General features: G+C 37.9%; 2 protein-coding genes across 6 annotated transcripts in view; one reads left to right on the top strand and one right to left on the bottom strand.

Moving 5' to 3' along the window:
- bin1a (bridging integrator 1a) overlaps positions 1-2,369 on the top strand; it is a 19,222-nt gene extending 16,853 nt beyond the window's left edge. For all 5 annotated transcript variants that reach the window (XM_015055135.1, XM_015055136.1, XM_015055137.1 and 2 more), the window contains 2 exons: positions 219-320; positions 603-2,369. In XM_015055135.1, coding sequence (XP_014910621.1) covers positions 219-320; positions 603-704 — 204 coding nt within the window. In that variant the 3' untranslated portion in view covers positions 705-2,369. The remainder of the gene's footprint in view (positions 1-218; positions 321-602) is intronic.
- A 3,517-nt stretch (positions 2,370-5,886) lies between these two features.
- LOC106961420 (indian hedgehog B protein-like) lies at positions 5,887-15,432 on the bottom strand. The gene is made up of 4 exons (XM_015055149.1): positions 14,655-15,432; positions 12,524-12,681; positions 12,198-12,301; positions 5,887-6,813 (listed from the first exon to the last, which is right to left on the bottom strand). Exons 1-4 carry the CDS (start codon positions 14,958-14,960, stop codon positions 6,077-6,079), a joined length of 1,305 nt encoding a protein of 434 aa, XP_014910635.1. The 5' UTR covers positions 14,961-15,432; the 3' UTR covers positions 5,887-6,076.
- Between the last annotated feature and the right edge of the window lie 710 nt (positions 15,433-16,142).

The following is a 16,142-nucleotide window of genomic DNA, read 5'->3' as shown; positions in this document are numbered from 1 at the left end:
GCTCTGGGGATCTGTGAGATATTCTGCAGAGACAGGGGCAAAAGGTTAATAAACACACACACACACACACACACACACACACACACGCACACACACACACACACCCACACACACACACACACACACAAATAAATTACAAAGACTGTACAGCTAAGGATATAATAAACAGATACATTTAAAAAGCTCATTAATATCAACCTTTGTGATTAAAAAATAAGGTCCAGGTGATGCATGATTATGCTGCCAATGACACGGATGAACTAGAGATGAAGGCTGGTGATGTGGTGCTAGTGGTCACCTTCGACAATCCAGATGAACAGGTACGTGACCTCATTATCTCCGAAATAGCTAAGGAATCCCACCATGTAATGCTGCCATTAAATCATTAAAACCTTCTACTAACACCACTAAAATAGTTCTTGTCATTGTGTGACAGAATACAAATTTATTGTCACTGTTTTTCATACAACGTTGAAGGTAGATGATTTTTTTCCAAACTGGAAAAATAGCTCGAATAAAAAACTTCTGGCACTGCACATGTATTAACATACCAGAAGCACAAAAGCAGCTGTGTCATTTATTTGTCCTGTTTCTTCCTGTAGGACGACGGCTGGCTGATGGGACTGAAGCAGGACGATTGGCAGCAGAAAAAAGAAAATGCCACTAAAGGAGTATTTCCTGAAAACTTCACACAGAGGCTGTGAAAGAAGGGGCACGTTCCTTTTGTTGATGCCTATTTATGTCCTTCTCCTCTCTTCCCCCTCCATACTGTATCCTACCAAGGACTTTGGCCATATAAACAGAGCTGTGATAGCCCTGGATGAAGTCATGCATTTCTAAGATCTGCTGCACTGTGGATCTTTTTATTTACGTTTCGTTTCTCTTTTTTCATGAACAGATGTAGCCATTTTGTGGGTCTGTTTGCCATCACACTGCTCTGCATTTGAGGAGTCCTGCTCATTCAGGATCACGTGTACTGGTAGTAACCTGTTCAGTGGCTACAACGGAAATCAATTTCTGATGACTCAATCTTTGTCGTGTCATGTCGCATCAACTGAAATTTAAGATTTGTTATTTTTGTGGCAGATTGAGAACCGTGTAAAATATGTAAGATGTTGCCAGATGTACTAGAAAACCCCCCAAAAAATATTGTTGTAAAAAGTAAGTACATCCTCTTTCAGTTACAAGGTTTACTTGAGAAGGACAGTGCAATACGTCACGTTTTAGTTTGTTAATAGGCATGAACCAGTTATCAGTGTCAAGGTGTATCGAGGTTTTAAAAAAAGTAGAGTTTAAAAAAAAAAATACAACAATGTTTAGCTTTACCACTCATAGGTTTAAAATTATTTTACGAAGATGCAGGGGAAAGTATGAAACGCCATGCTGACCGTCCCCCATGTGGTACCACACACTGCCAGTCAGCTGACTGAAAGAAGGCTCTTACCCTGCTTTGGCTGTTTGTAGGTATTTTCAGGCAGGAAAAACACTGACAGTGAAGCGGACTCTTGACATAAACCTTTTCCGCATCTAAGCTTGCGAGGTTAGGTCGACATAATTTTCCTATGCAGTAAGATTACAAAGCCTCTCCTGAATTTTGAGGCTGTTTATTTTGGACTGTTTCTTGTATGTAAAATCGAATTTTCAATATATAAATGTACAGTAGCATTATTATAACTATAATAAATCAATGCATTTTATTGATTTAACAGCAGTACAAATGTGCTTCTGTTCTAGTCTGAACAAAGCCAATTAGATCATGTTAAATATTTTCATTTGGAATATTTTTAGGGAAGTACAACAAAACCGTTTTAGTTACAGTTCACACTTCCTCAATTCCCTAAGACCTAGAAATAACCTAATGTTTTTTGGGGGATTAAGTTTTGATATATAAATGTGTTGAAGTGAAAGAGGGTGTACTTTCATTTTACCTGTGAATATAATAATAATATAAGACCTACATTTTGTTTTACAAAGATAAAAAGGGGCAAAAGTGCTATTCTGTAGCTGACCAAATAGGCAAAAATCTTCACTTATTAGTCTAGTCACAAAAGAGTAAAATAAGTACCATTCCAGAAAATGCAATTTTATTTAATCAAAACTGAAAAATAAATAATTAAATACATAAATAGAAAGAAAAAACTTTTAATAATACTCTCGTCTGATCAGTCAAGACGCTTATCTCATTGCTGGTGGAGTTAATTTGATCGATTATTAAACTCCTCACACATTGCCTTCAGGACATGTCCAGCAATTCCTATATTCTTACTTTCATTGTTTACTTGTGGAAAAGGGGCCCTTGGTTGTTGTTGTGTTAGTATCGAGTCTGTGGTGGCATAAGTACAATCCTGTTGTAAAAAAAAAAAAAAAAATCAGATAGTGACAAATGTAGAAAGCAGCAAATTCAGACAGACAACGGGACTCCAACATCAACAATTCCCCGAGAAGCTAAAAAATAGAAATCTCTATAATATATTTTGAAATAGTTTGAAGTTGTGTGGTATGATCTTGTTTTCACATGACTCCAGATATGCATTGCTCAGGCTGGCCATAAAGCTAGCCAGCATCACAGAGAAGCTGCTGCTGGTAGTATAATAGATGACACACTAATTATAGTCCAATATATAACAACTGAGCCAGCCTAACTCATAAAAAAAAAAAGTGCCGAAAACAGTTTCCTCTGTTTGCATAGAGACTTCTAAACTCCAATGCAGATGTTTAAGATTATGCACCAGAGCAACTTCTTTTATTTTTATACGCTGCCGAGCAATGATTACATATAGCCTAGTGTAACTATGTCGACGTAATTGCCAACTGAGGATGATCTGGAGTATTTTGTACTTATCTGGGGTTCACTGCTCTCAGTGTAGATGCATAGATATGTAGTACTAACCCAGTCGTTCATTCAGTCTCTAACTTAAAAGTCTCAAATCTCATTAGGTTATTAGTGTGTAATAGGCACGAGAGAGAATGCGAGTGAGTATGTGCGGTGTCTGAGGAATGCAAATGTTTATCTGTAGGAAAATATTATTAACGATACCACCACCACTTACAGAGGAATACAGTCAACTGCATTAATGGGAAGGTTATATGATGTTACAGAGGCAAACATATGGGTCTTTTTCCACTGGCTGGTATTATGGTTCCAGGTGTTATAGTGCATTTGTTGTGTATCAGTGTAATTTTTTCCAAGCTGTGATGACAGATACATATTCTAAGAAGACATTCATATCTGTATGTGAGTAACTGTGAGCATGCTGACTTTCCACGTGTTGTTGTGTGAACACCCTTAATTTAAGGCGGTGATACTTGGGTCACTTTTGAGGCAGTTGCAACAAGCTATTTATTTTCTTTCTATATTTTTTATTACTTTTTTATGGCTACTCTTGGTAAGAGAGATGGTGCGGGCATTACATGGTTTTCTTTTCAACACTTTCTCATACATTTATCAAATTTTTTTTGTTTGTTTTGTTTTCTTTTTTTTTTTTCCCCATCTGCCGTGCCTCAAAATGTTTCTAGGTATCGTGGTCCAAAGCAGAGTTAATTATAAGGGAGGCAGGACTCATAGAGATAAAGTTCATACAACCAGACTCAGGTGCACAATTTTTTTTTTAATGCTTTTCAGTATTTAGCCACTGTGGATGGGATTTTTTTTTTCAATGTGTATTTGAAAAAAAAATCTCAAATGTGAGAATAACCACCTTCATATTTGGGTAAATCACACAGTCATGCTTTGTTCTCAAATTTTGTGTATGAATTGGAATGTTTTACCTGGGTCTGGTTCTGTCTCCAGCTTTATGGATCAGTCTCTAATGGTTGTATCTGGGATATGACAAAAAGATTTTTATTTTATTTTTTTCCCTGTACCTAAATGACCAGTAATAATAAAGATTACTTAGAATCTGCTTTACTGTTTTTATCTTCCTTTGTAGTAAGTGTAATCATGTTTAGGAGGAAAACAAACATATGATTTATCTCATAGTTACATTTATTGATTGGTCATCTTTTAAGCAAACTGGTCTACTGTGTCTTGCAAAAGCATACCCTTCTGTAAACTTCTCAACAACTTTATTTGTGACCTGTCTGCAGTGTGATTTGGCCTTCATGAAGCCCATCGTAAAGCTAAGGTGAACTCTGAAATCAAATGAATGCACAAAACTTTACTTAGGGGCATTAGGGTAAAAAAGATGCATGCGACACTTTTAAGATTTTCAATTTTCAAATTGCAACAAGAAAGAATAACAGTTATCCTTTATTTAATTTGGTAGTACATCAAAATGGAAACAGCCCAAGTGGTTTAAATTATGTTCCAAGTAACTGGATTTTGCTGCAAATATGTGGAGTTCCAGCAGAGTGTGCTGTTTTCAAATAGTAACTCTTCACCCTAGAAGAAAAACAAAACAAGCCCCTATCATCCACAGCAGCAAAGTGGAACTTCACATGGTGCTGCTGTCCTTGGTACTGAAACCAACAAGCAGACCACCCTTTAACCACAGTCATTCATGCATTATGCTGGTAACAATGATAAGTAATTTTACCAACAGATAGTCAGTCGTTGGATGTCGTTTGAGCAAGTATAATGTGTATGCTTTTCTCACCTGGACCGTAAAATGTAAAAGGCAAAAAAAAAAAAAAAAAACTTTTTCCAGTAATCAGACATGATTATCAATTTATTACACTCCAAAAAGGAGAAAATAAATAAACAAGACAGGACACAATTCGTTCTTTAAAACTTTTATGTGTCAAATACAAAATTTATATACAAAGTTGCCAAAAATAATAATACAAACAACATTTTTCTAAAAATAGATCTTTAAATAGTTTATCCAATAGCTTTAATATACATATTTGACAATATTCCTGCGAAAAATGCCTTGGAGTTACAAGATAATTGCATTGTGTCTTTTCATTAACCATTTTAAAAGTCAACACCAGAAACAGTTCAGGCAATCTGAAATATATATTAGATATTTCTACATTTCTATACAGCCTTCCATAAAATTAATATTGTCATTGATAAAACAAATTTGCTGCTCCAATGTGGGTGTTTCAAAAGAGATGAAGCACAAACAATAATCTGATATTGGCATTGTTAAATTAGAAACTCTTTTCTATGTACTAATTGTGATAATTACTGATATTTAACGAGATGCATAGAAGATAATACAGTAGTTGAAAAAAGCCTGAGTCATATTACTGACCTGAAAAGTGACACCCTAAGACAATGATCAAACAATTATCTCTTCAATAATACACCTGATAAAAAAAAACATAAACATTGTAGATAAACATGTGAATAAGAGAAAGATCAAGTAGTTTTAAAACTGATGGAAGACTTGAAAACAACTGAGAAGGTGAGCAAGTTCACCGTACAACTATCTGTAGAGAAAAAGTCGTGGCTTTATACACACTTTCATTCCCTGCCATTTAGTGGCTTTTTTTTAAGCCTTCTTATAAATGTGTAGCAATTTGTGTATCAATGCTCTACACCACACTGAGTGGACTTTAAAAAGAAATAACAAGGCTTAGATTTTACAAAGAGCGATGAAGGAGATAATTCTGGAAGTAAACCTTTACATTATTCCTACATAGTTGTAAGTGTATAAATAGCTATTTACATACAAAAGCTCGTCAGCTTTATAAACTTTTCTCTTTTCTCACTCTCCCCCTTAATATTCTTCAAATATTTATTTATTTATTTTTTTTTGTGTGTGTGTCAACCTTCTTCTTTCAGTGTCCCAAAACGGGGATCATGTTTATACACAAACAGTGAGGGTTTTCAGAAGGAATTGAACAATTTAGAGACAATACCTGTTTTAGCTGAATAAGAGCTCCAGTTGTCAGTCTTTATGTTAATGCAATTGAAATTATTCCCTCCTCAATGTCTTACACAAAGACATACATAAGAGATTTATTGAAGTACAGCAAATACAGGCACTTGGAGTACGTATAGAATATATTTACACTTTTGATCAGTCTTCTTCTAAAAACAGTTGTGCTTTTCCATATTGTGCCCCTGCATGCAAGCAAATAAAATATGCCACCGGTCTGATATTTATTCGTCCTCCTTAAGTTTATGTCACTGGTCAAAGGCCCAAGGGTGGAAGTGTTCAGTACCCAGCAGCACTTTCCCCAGCCTTTGCAGAATCCAGGGGTACCAGTGGAGCCCATCGTTCTGCACTTGAGAGTGTCCTGTTATTCTGTAAATAAGTCTCAAAGGAGCCAAGACCCAGTGGGACAAATAGTGACTGTCCACGGCAGCGTAGCAAGATGCTAACACGCTGTTCACCACTATAGACCCATGCTGGGTGAGCGGGGCATACAGCCCAGTGCTTGTCTGCTCCTCAACAAACGTCACAACTGAGAGTCTTGGATCTGACTTTGATCTGCCAGAAGATGTAAAGACACACTGTCCAGGCTGGACTTCGCTGGCAAAAACTGTCCTCATACCTGCCTCATGTCCCCTCCTCTGCCAAATGGAACCAAAAAGCTTTGTGTCCTGAGATGTTTCTTTCTGCCCTGACCCGATCAGTCTGCTGGGACATTCTGTGACAAAGATCAGGTGAGCGGCCGTGAGGGTGATGTTATGCCCCCCATCCGTCCCGATAACATAGAAGGTCCTGGTGGCATTGGGCTGGCGGTCCAGAAAAGACACAACGGGGCTGTAGAGGAGCGGAGCGTGGACATCTGTTGAGGAGGACGCAAGGACACGGTCGCCGGGGAGGAGGTCACGCATCTGTTTGATCCGCCCACCTTCAATGGTGACCTGAGCGTCGCCAGGGAAACATCCTCCGGTTTTGGCTGCCACTGAGTGCTCTGAGGGAGTGAAAGAAGAAGAAGAAAAAAACATCCATCTATTTATTTTATTTAAATCTATGAAGTTGTGCTCTTTACTGAATGGCTTAGTTTGATGTACAAAACATTAAAAAAAGAAAACATAAAGAAGGGGAACATGTGGTTGAAATAAAGTACTGATATGTCCTAGCTTGATTTTCTACTACTAGCTAGATTCATTACACCTGCTCCTTATTCCAGGTCACTTAGTGATATATAAAGCAGGTGAGACTTTGACACGGACTCAAGAACAACATTATCTCAGTTCAATCACTGAAGGGTTGTTAACATTTGTATAGCAGTATGACTCAGGTTCAAACTATTTGCTCTCTGTCTGCCTTTGGGCTCTCTCATTATAACTGAAAGTCAAGTGCATGACCAGAACAAATTTCAGAAACACATTTTCCACTGGTTGCTTATGAGTTGACATATTTTATGAGTGTTGCTTTCACCCTTACTTATCTTGGATATGCAAAAAAAAAAAAAAAGAAAATCTTTTTAGACTGTACCTGGAGCTAATTCAAGTCTCTTAATTTTTTTTCTTTTTTTTTAAGAATGATGATATTCACAAGACGATTATAGAGAGATCACTGGAATTTCTAAAACGCTGACCTACTTTCGCAATTTATCATGTTTAATGGGTGCTGCTCTAAGAAAAAAGAAAGCAGCAAAAAGTAATTCCAATATATATCTGGGAAGAAACGCCTCTTCACAAATAATTAACCATAACTCTTACAAATTTCAAAAATTCTAGAAACACTTTAATAACAGACTGGACGTTCTTACGGTACTTACTGAAGCTCAATATGGATTTAGAGAAAATAGATCATCTGCACTAATAGATTCACTAGATAAATTGAAACATTCAATTACGTAACAATGGCTTTTGACACAATAAATCTTGACGTTTTACTTATGAAACTTGAGTAGTACGTAATCAGATGAGCAGTATTATAATGGGTATGGAGGTATTTGATGATCAGAAAACATTTTGTTAAGAAGAATGAATTTTGTCTCATATGTTTGAACATTCCTTGTGGAGTCCCCCAGGGGTCAGTGTTGGGCCCAAAATTGTTTGTTTTTCATGATCTTTGCAAAGTATATGTTCTTAAACTAGTTTTATCTGCAGATGGCACTATAATATTTTATTATACTGGGCTATAAATAATGAGACGACTAAAATATATTTGATATACCCAATGGCTAATCGTAGACAAATTAGTTGGAAATCGCATATAAAGTGGATAACGAAGTATAGAAAAGTATATCTGTATTAATATGAAGCCAAAAAGGTTCTGGGTAAGAACGTACTTTTAAGCTAATTTGAATAAAGGAGCAAATTATTTGATAGGATCAGTTGGAATGTATGTATGATTGAATTGTAATGACTTATTTTGTAAAATCCCTCGAGATGACATGTTGTGGTTTGGTGTCATATAAATAAACTGAATTGAATTACATACATTTTTTTTGTTAATTATATTTAATTTAGAGATGGGGTAGAATGAATTAAGTCTGTACTCCTGTCCATGCCATCCTTGATATGAGATTGTATTCAGTTTATTCTTTGCTTCTTACACTTTTGTCTTCTTTACTTTTTATTATTGGCATTATTATGATTATTTAGGGTGCTAATCCGCTGTTGAAAAGCAGTTGTTGCTTCATCCTAACTCTCAGTCAAAAGTAGTTGTCCTGTTTATGTAGTTGCTTTTGTTTATTAGTTAATAAGGCTTGTTTTTTTTTGTTGATGGCTTTTTAAGGCATACATTGATAAATTAAAATTGTTTTTCTCAAATAGATTTTGCATGTTTATTCTTTCAATAGATTTTAAAATAAAACTTAACATAAATCTTTATTTTAGTGCAATAATTGAAAATTCTTTTCAACCACCTTTTCTGCCATTGAGCCATGTTGAGTATGACGGTCTGCAGAAAAGTAAGAGACTCAGTTCAACTCACTGCTCTCTGTCACCTGCTTATTTAAGGGGATTTGTCACTGCAAGGCAGTGATTTGATGCCATCGTCCGGGATCCGTTAGACAGAAGTTTTTTTTGTTTGTTTTTTTTTTTATCATTTAAATGTTTAACTCATCTAGGCTGGATTGTTTGATAAAGGCGATCAAACGTGATTTTGAATTTGTCTGTATGAATGAACTGAATTCATTTCTTTGTAACATTCCTTGAGATGAAATTTGTTCTGACTTGGTGATATATACACATAAACTGAAACCAAATTGAATGTTTGAGATAAAAAGTAATGTCGTTAATCATCTATGGCTGATCAACAAAATAAATAATATTCTTCTACATATAGCCAGTAAGACTGGTTGGGTTAAGAAGATTAAAGTTTAACGTTTCACCTTGCTTCAGCTTTAGATAAAACACAGAGTACAAGCTTTTAAATCAAAGTTGAAGATGTATACAATGTATACTATTTTTTCCCCCTACTGTCTGATACTAAATCAGAATAATCCATTCCTGTTTTAAGTCAGCTAGAGTTGCCTCATTTATTTTAATTAGCCAAATGCCAGAATAATAAGGGAGACACGTTTTGGAGTTATGTCGCCCTTCTCACTGAGAGACATTTCAATCCATGTGATCAGATTTAACTGTGGATAGTGATATTGTCTTTCCAGCATCAACACAAGTTCTTTTTTTTTTTTTCTGAGATTGTTTTGCACATTTTGGATTAAAATATGTTCATATGTGAGACACAGAACCTGCCGCCTTAATGGATGAAACGATGGCTGGAAATTCCCATAGTGTTCATACTGGCATATTTGAATGGATAAGTGTGGCACATTCAGGGATCTGGGAATTATACCCAAGGATTAAGAAATTAATAAAAAATAATGATAATTTAAAAGTAATTTCTTCATCTGTCTTGTAGTTGGAAATTAGAAACAACTTTGGTAACCCTAACTCATAAGGCCAGCAACAAACAAACCAAAACAAAACAAAACAAAAAAAATCAGGTCAAACAATGAACAATGTTTTGTCTTTTATTACAGATCATATGCATATATCATTCAGCTGTATTAAATGATAGATAAAACTACTTGTTTGGCCTTTGAGGTGCAGTTCTTCACCCAGAATTGTCTGCACAATATATCATGCTTAACTCTGCCTGAATTAAGGTTCCCTTTAAGATGCAGTGAGATGAGGTGGCAAGAAAGTGTAGTCGGCAAGAGCTAATGGATAACCAGCTGATTGTATCACTGCAGTCAGAGCACGGACCGAGGTCACGGAGGCAGGAAAGTACACAGACTCAAACGTGGTTCTAGATACCGTTTGGACTGCAGAGATTTAAACCAAGTGACATCCTTATTTTTGGTTCCTGTGAGGTTAAAAAAAATCCGACTAAATCTGACAGAAATAAGAAATCAATCAGTATAAACGTACATATAGTTACGTGTGTATATGTGTGTGTGTGTGTCTGTGAGGGAGGCTTGTCTTAAGGCAGTCCCAAGTCAGCCAAATATTTGTTCAAGGTGTGTGTGGGTCTGTAAGCCCGAAGGCTGCACAAAAAGGAGGCCTGTGATAAGATTCAGATAAGAGATCTGAAAGAAACTCACTGGAGGCAAAGCAACGGCAAAAACAAAGAGAGAGTTAATCATCTCACAGCCTACTAACCTAGGCAGACTGCTAGAGTGTGGTTTGGCATCAAATAACTGGTGGTACCAGACGTGGGTATATGGGTTTCTAAAATGTTTCAAAAGTTACATGGAATGTTGTCACTTATTGTTTTTAGGAAAATCTAATCTGGCAAAGAATCTGTGGTGGAAGATGTAACTTAGCTGTAACAACACATGTCAGAAATGGAACCAAGGCATTCACATTTAGACTAGATGGACGTACGGTAGTTTTCAAAAGTATTCATGTCCCTCAAACCTTTTCAACTTTTTGTCTTGTGTCAACCACAGCATTTTTATGGACTGTATGTTATAGATCAACAAAAAAAATAGTGGGTAACTATGAAGGAGAAGAAAATCGATGCAGATTTTACATAATACATTTACAAATAAAAATCTGAAAAGTGTTGTGCAAATTTGTATTCAGTCCCCCTGACTCAAATCTTTCATTGCATTTAGAGCTGCAGATCTTTTTCTGCAGATCTTTTGAGTAATGTCAGTTTTTCACATCTACAGACTTAAATTCAGTTGTCCATTTCAAAAAATAAAAAATAAAAAAACACAGCTTAAGCTCAGTCGGACAGCATCTCTGAACTTAAATCCAATTTAGCTCTGGTGCTTTACAGTGTCATTGTAACATATGAATATGGTTTGATCTAAACCGGGGGCTTCCCCAAGTCCAGTCCTCAGGATCATCCATGTATCCACTCTCCAACACACACAAATCAAATGGCTGAATTCCCTCATTAGTACGTCACTCGGCTCTGCAGAGGACTGGCAATGAGCCGTTCATTTGACTTGAGCGTGCATCGACTGCAGGATAGTAGCTCTCGGTGGACACCGCCCTGATCTAAACCATTCCATCAGCTTTAGGTCATCAGTGTGAGGCGAACCTCCGCTCCAGTCATTCAGGTTTTCATTCAGGATTGCCCTCAACTTAACTCTAGCCACGTCACCAACTCCAATCAGCTGCCATCACCCTTTTTTTAAAAAAAAAAAAACATCTCCACGTCATGATACTACCAATACCATGTTTCTAAGCAGACATGTTGTGTTTATGGTTTTCTTCCATGTAACCCAAAAAGTTCAAATTTGGTCTCATCTAACCAGGGCATCTTCTTCCACATATTTCCTGTGATTCTTTTGATGATGACGGATTAAGCAGTGATCTTTACTTACTATTTCATAATTCAATGATATCTAAATGCAACCTGTTGGCCCACAAATTTTTTGAAAGGTATCAAAGTATAGCAGTAAATGAAAATCATGTATTCTTCCCACTTTGTCTATTATTTTTTGTTGGCCTGTCACATAGACTACCAATAAAGTATGTTTAAGTTTGTGGTAGAACTGCAGCAAACTATGAATGTCAAGGACTAGGAATACTTTAATAGGCACGGCATTTTCATATGTGCACTACATTCTGGAAAAATAGGTATGTAGCACAGATAGTATACGTGCCAAATTCTGATAAACTGATAAATTTATCATAAGCCCTGACGATAAGATGAGACTGCATAAAGCAGAGATCACAGGTGCACACCCTGTTTTGATTGGTTCCCAGTAGGCTTTGCACACAAACACCTTCACAAAGTGATAACACAGGTGCTCAAAGCGAGGCTGCACAAGTAGGGAGTCACCCCACAAGGTGTCTCGCATCAACCTCATTAGTGCTAACAACAGCTGGCCGCAAACACAAAAAGACACTTTGAAATACACATAAAGGTAGTTCTTACCTGACTTCACGCTACAGTGAACGTGGGCTTTAGACTCATAGTAGACCCAGTCAAATCCAGCCTCTACAGCCAGGCGGGCCAACATGGCATACTTATTTTTGTCCCTATCAGAGAAAAAGGTCTGAATCAAAATAGCAAAAAAAAAAAAAGACATCTGCAAAAGTCAAGAAATATTCAGTTCCACAATTAGATTTTAGAAGTACATATAGTTTGCTTTTTGAAAGCTTCACATGTTAGCTTATTGATAGGTTTAATAACAAATCATTCATAATTTCAAAGAGTTTAAATGTTAGTCTCGAAATGTGTATCAAGCTTGTTTCTCTTACTTGTCTGAGGTGGTGATGTCGACAGCACGCCCCTCGTAGTGCAGCGAGTCGATTGAGTGATGACCATCCTCATCCCAGCCCTCCGTTACTCTCAGCTTCACACCTGGCCACATGTTCATCACAGAGATGGCCAAAGAGTTCAGCTTGTCTTTGCAACGCTGGGCGAGACAAAGAAAAACCAATAGAAGTTAGAGAAAAACAATCGAGGACGATTCAGCTTCTGTTCGGTTTATTTATGGAGCACCATTTCACCACAAATACTCTCTCGAAGCACTTCACAAAACTAGCCAAAGAAATTCATTTTATAAGAACATATGAACAAACCCATCCAAAATATTCTACTCCTAAATCATTTTAAAATCAATTACATTTGTATTTGATCATAGTCATATTATAAAACACTCAAACACAATCAAAGCTTTTTTATGTACATTTAAAATCAGTTATGTATTGACCAAAGTGCTTGAAAAAGAGTAAAGTGTAAAGCTTTAGCAACAAAGAAACAATAAAAAAACAACTTTAAGATACAATTAAAGAGGTAACAGTCGAGAAGCTTTTTGTACCTCTGGTTTTGGTTCTAAATTTGTATTTGCAAATGTTTAACAATAGATGTTATTTAAATATCAGAACTCGTGCTCGAGTGTGATGGTGCAGTAGTGTATAAATTTATAAAACGTTTATCTGAGGGAGCCCAACTGTTTGAATTGAATCACTCATTTTGCATAAATTCAATTGAATCAAAAAACACATTAGTGATTCCAAAGCGGAAGTTTAAAAATTCACTTAAATCAATCACTTATCAAGCATGAGGTGACAGTAGAAAAGACTGACTCCCATTTAACAGGAATAACCTTGGTTCTGTTGGAGTGATATTGCTAAATTATGTTAAAACAACAACCCATCCGATCACACCGAGTCACTGAGTACACAACAATCCCTCATTATGAGCAAGCACGTGGAGACAGTGGACAGAAGTAACTCTGTAGAAATGTCTTTGAGGATCTGGCCCAGGAGGGGGCTTATGCCAGAGCTGGATGGGAATTAAGAAAACAGTGCAGACATACAATGATCAAAGAAACAATAGACTTTGTGATAAATACGACTCCATAACTGTCTTTATCTAGAAGAGAGGCACAATAAATCAAAAAGCACTTTGCCAGTAGTACAAGAGTGAGAATTACATGCGCATTTATCTAGTTGAAGGATTATGGTTTTGTTCAGGAAATAGATACTTTTATACAGAGAAAGACAAAGCCAGATTGATCTTCACGAGAAGAATAAAAAAGATGGGCCGAAAAGCTGACTCTGTGAGACCAAATTTTGATCAACGAGTTTGGCTTTTTGGTGATTCAGCAATGCCAAAAATTGACCAACAGACTCTAGAAGTATCATTTAATTTAAAACAACTCATATCAGTTCAATAGATGTTTCTTTTAAATAGTTAAAAAAAAGCATAAAGAGCACAAAAGAAGAACAAAAAAAAAGCTATGCACTGAAACCAAAACGTTGAGTCTATGAGTATAACAATATGTGTACTTCAAATAATTGCTGCGAGTTCCAACTGTGTCAGGTGAATGGTCAAAGTACACACAACTGTGATTGCGGTGTTTGCTTGAGATCCATTCAATGCGAATACACAAACCAGGCTGAAAGTCAAGGAGTGGACATGCATTTTAATGATTTGCAAATATGAGAGGTTATTGCGTAAAATAACCACTGCTCAAGCTGGCAGGATGCAACCGGCATAAAAATAGATGTCTCTTATGCGAAAGCATGAAATGAATCGAGGGTTAGGACTACTTCCCAATGATTCACTTATGTCCGGTCAAATGGAAAATTATAGCCAGATTGGGGTCAGTGAAGGCAACACTTGAAGGCAGCCTCGGCAGCTAAGTATGTCAGGTAGCAGAATCCAGAGGTGAAACCAAGAGTTAATGGAATCAATCACTTTGGTTTAAACATTCAACTGACAGCAAACATTCAGCAGACAATTGGAAGCAGCAGCGTGGCTAATCTGGTTCATTCAGCTCAGTGTAATTTGATCTCCCTGATAAACAAAATGATCTCGAAAATGGCACTTTAACCGAGATAAGACCCTGTTCCGTATCCCGCCTCCCGCACCCAGCTTTACCTGAGTCATAAGCCTGTCTGCGCCCGTGTCCTCCTCATCTTTAAAGATTATGTCTGTATTGTAGTTCGGCGTGAGCTCCTTGAAGCGCTCGGAGTTGCGCGTAATTTTCCCCTCGGGTCGCCCGCTCGCTCCCAGGGTCTTTTCGGCCACGTTTGGGCTGAACTGCTTGTAGGCGAGCGGGATGAGCTTCTTGGGGAGCCGCCTCTTGCCGTATCCCCTCCCCGGCCCGCAGCCCTCCGAAGCAGGTGCGAGGAGGAGGACAGAGGCGCACAGAGAGGCTGCGAGAAGGAGGAAGGAGATCCGCATCGCCCCGGGGAAAGGAGGGAGGACTCTCCCGTGGGGGAGAGAGAGAGAGATGTCTTCAGTGCCACTCCGGTTTAGTTTCCATTTGTCCGGGAAAAATAAAGCACAGCGTCTGAAAATATTGGATGAAATAAGGTCATCCCCTGGTCTCCATGAGGCACCATTGGAATACCAAAAAAGTTTGTTTTTTCTTTTTTTTCTTTTTTTGTACGTCTACAAACTAGAGGAACTCCGCTCTGAGCCGCCTGACGGAATCAGCAGTAAGTGTGCTGGCTGTAAAGTCCGTGTATTTAAACAAACAGGTTCAAAGTCGATTTGGTGGGTGTGAGAGTTAAAGAGAGAGAGTGCGGCTGCTGACATCCAAGTTGCAGTGTTGTGGTTTCTCTGCCCTCCTCTTTCTTGTGCACCAGGGTATCTGGAAGAACATCGGCCCCTTGTGCGCTCTTTTTGCTCGATGCCCTGCTCTGGATTTCTCCATATGCGACAAGCTGCAGCTTTCCAGTTGAATTGAAGGGAATTGGGTGATCCACAGTGATCTGTTGCCACTTCAGACCGCACCCTGCCAGTCCTGCCCTCCCCTCCTTCTTCTCCTCCTCTCTCCCTCTGCGCTCGCTGTCCCTGCGCTCTGCCACCCAAACCCGCCCCTCCTGGGCACAGGGCGCACTGGAGAGTCCGGTCCTCATCTGCTGGAAGGCAGGAGAGCCTAAGGGCTTTCCCCACGGTTCCTTCTCTGTCTTTGTCCTTGACCACCTTCCATGTTGATGAACGGTTTTTGACATTAAACATCAAAATCAATTAATCTAATCAATTTCGCAGAGGCTGCCGGTAGTTTCTCTCAACTGGATTCCAACCCCATGTGATCGAGGGGGATTGGTTGTCTGACTGTTTACCAGTAGAGAAGTAGAATCCTCTGCTTAAATGACTCACTGATTTATTGGGTGACTGAATGTCTGGTTGATTTACTTACAGCAGCAACAGCTTATGAGGGTAAAACGCATAACCATTTCCAATCATGCATCAACATAAACCCTATTATGCTGCCAAACCTACCAAAGAGGCAGCAAAAGATGCAATTGTTTGTACCTCAGAGGTTTGTTGGTGATCAATGGTGAAAAGGCAGCATAATGAAGACCAAGGAACGCTGGTCTTCATTTTGTTGTCATCTGATCAGATGTTTGTTTCTGG

The sequence above is a fragment of the Poecilia latipinna genome, unplaced genomic scaffold (genome assembly GCF_001443285.1).
Source record: "Poecilia latipinna isolate Pla-1442-1.1 unplaced genomic scaffold, P_latipinna-1.0 Scaffold1298, whole genome shotgun sequence".
In the NCBI taxonomy this organism is placed as follows: Eukaryota; Metazoa; Chordata; class Actinopteri; order Cyprinodontiformes; family Poeciliidae; genus Poecilia; species Poecilia latipinna.
This window is presented reverse-complemented; position numbering and strand designations above follow the sequence as displayed.

Coding starts and splice junctions, on each gene's coding strand:
- LOC106961420 (XM_015055149.1), bottom strand. CDS start 14,960: ATGCGGATCTCCTTCCTCCTTCTCGCAGCCTCTCTGTGCGCCTCTGTC. Junction 12,682..14,654: donor CAGACAGGCTTATGACTCAG/GTAAAGCTGGGT, acceptor TGTCTCGCCCAG/CGTTGCAAAGACAAGCTGAA. Junction 12,302..12,523: donor GACATCACCACCTCAGACAA/GTAAGAGAAACA, acceptor TTTCTCTGATAG/GGACAAAAATAAGTATGCCA.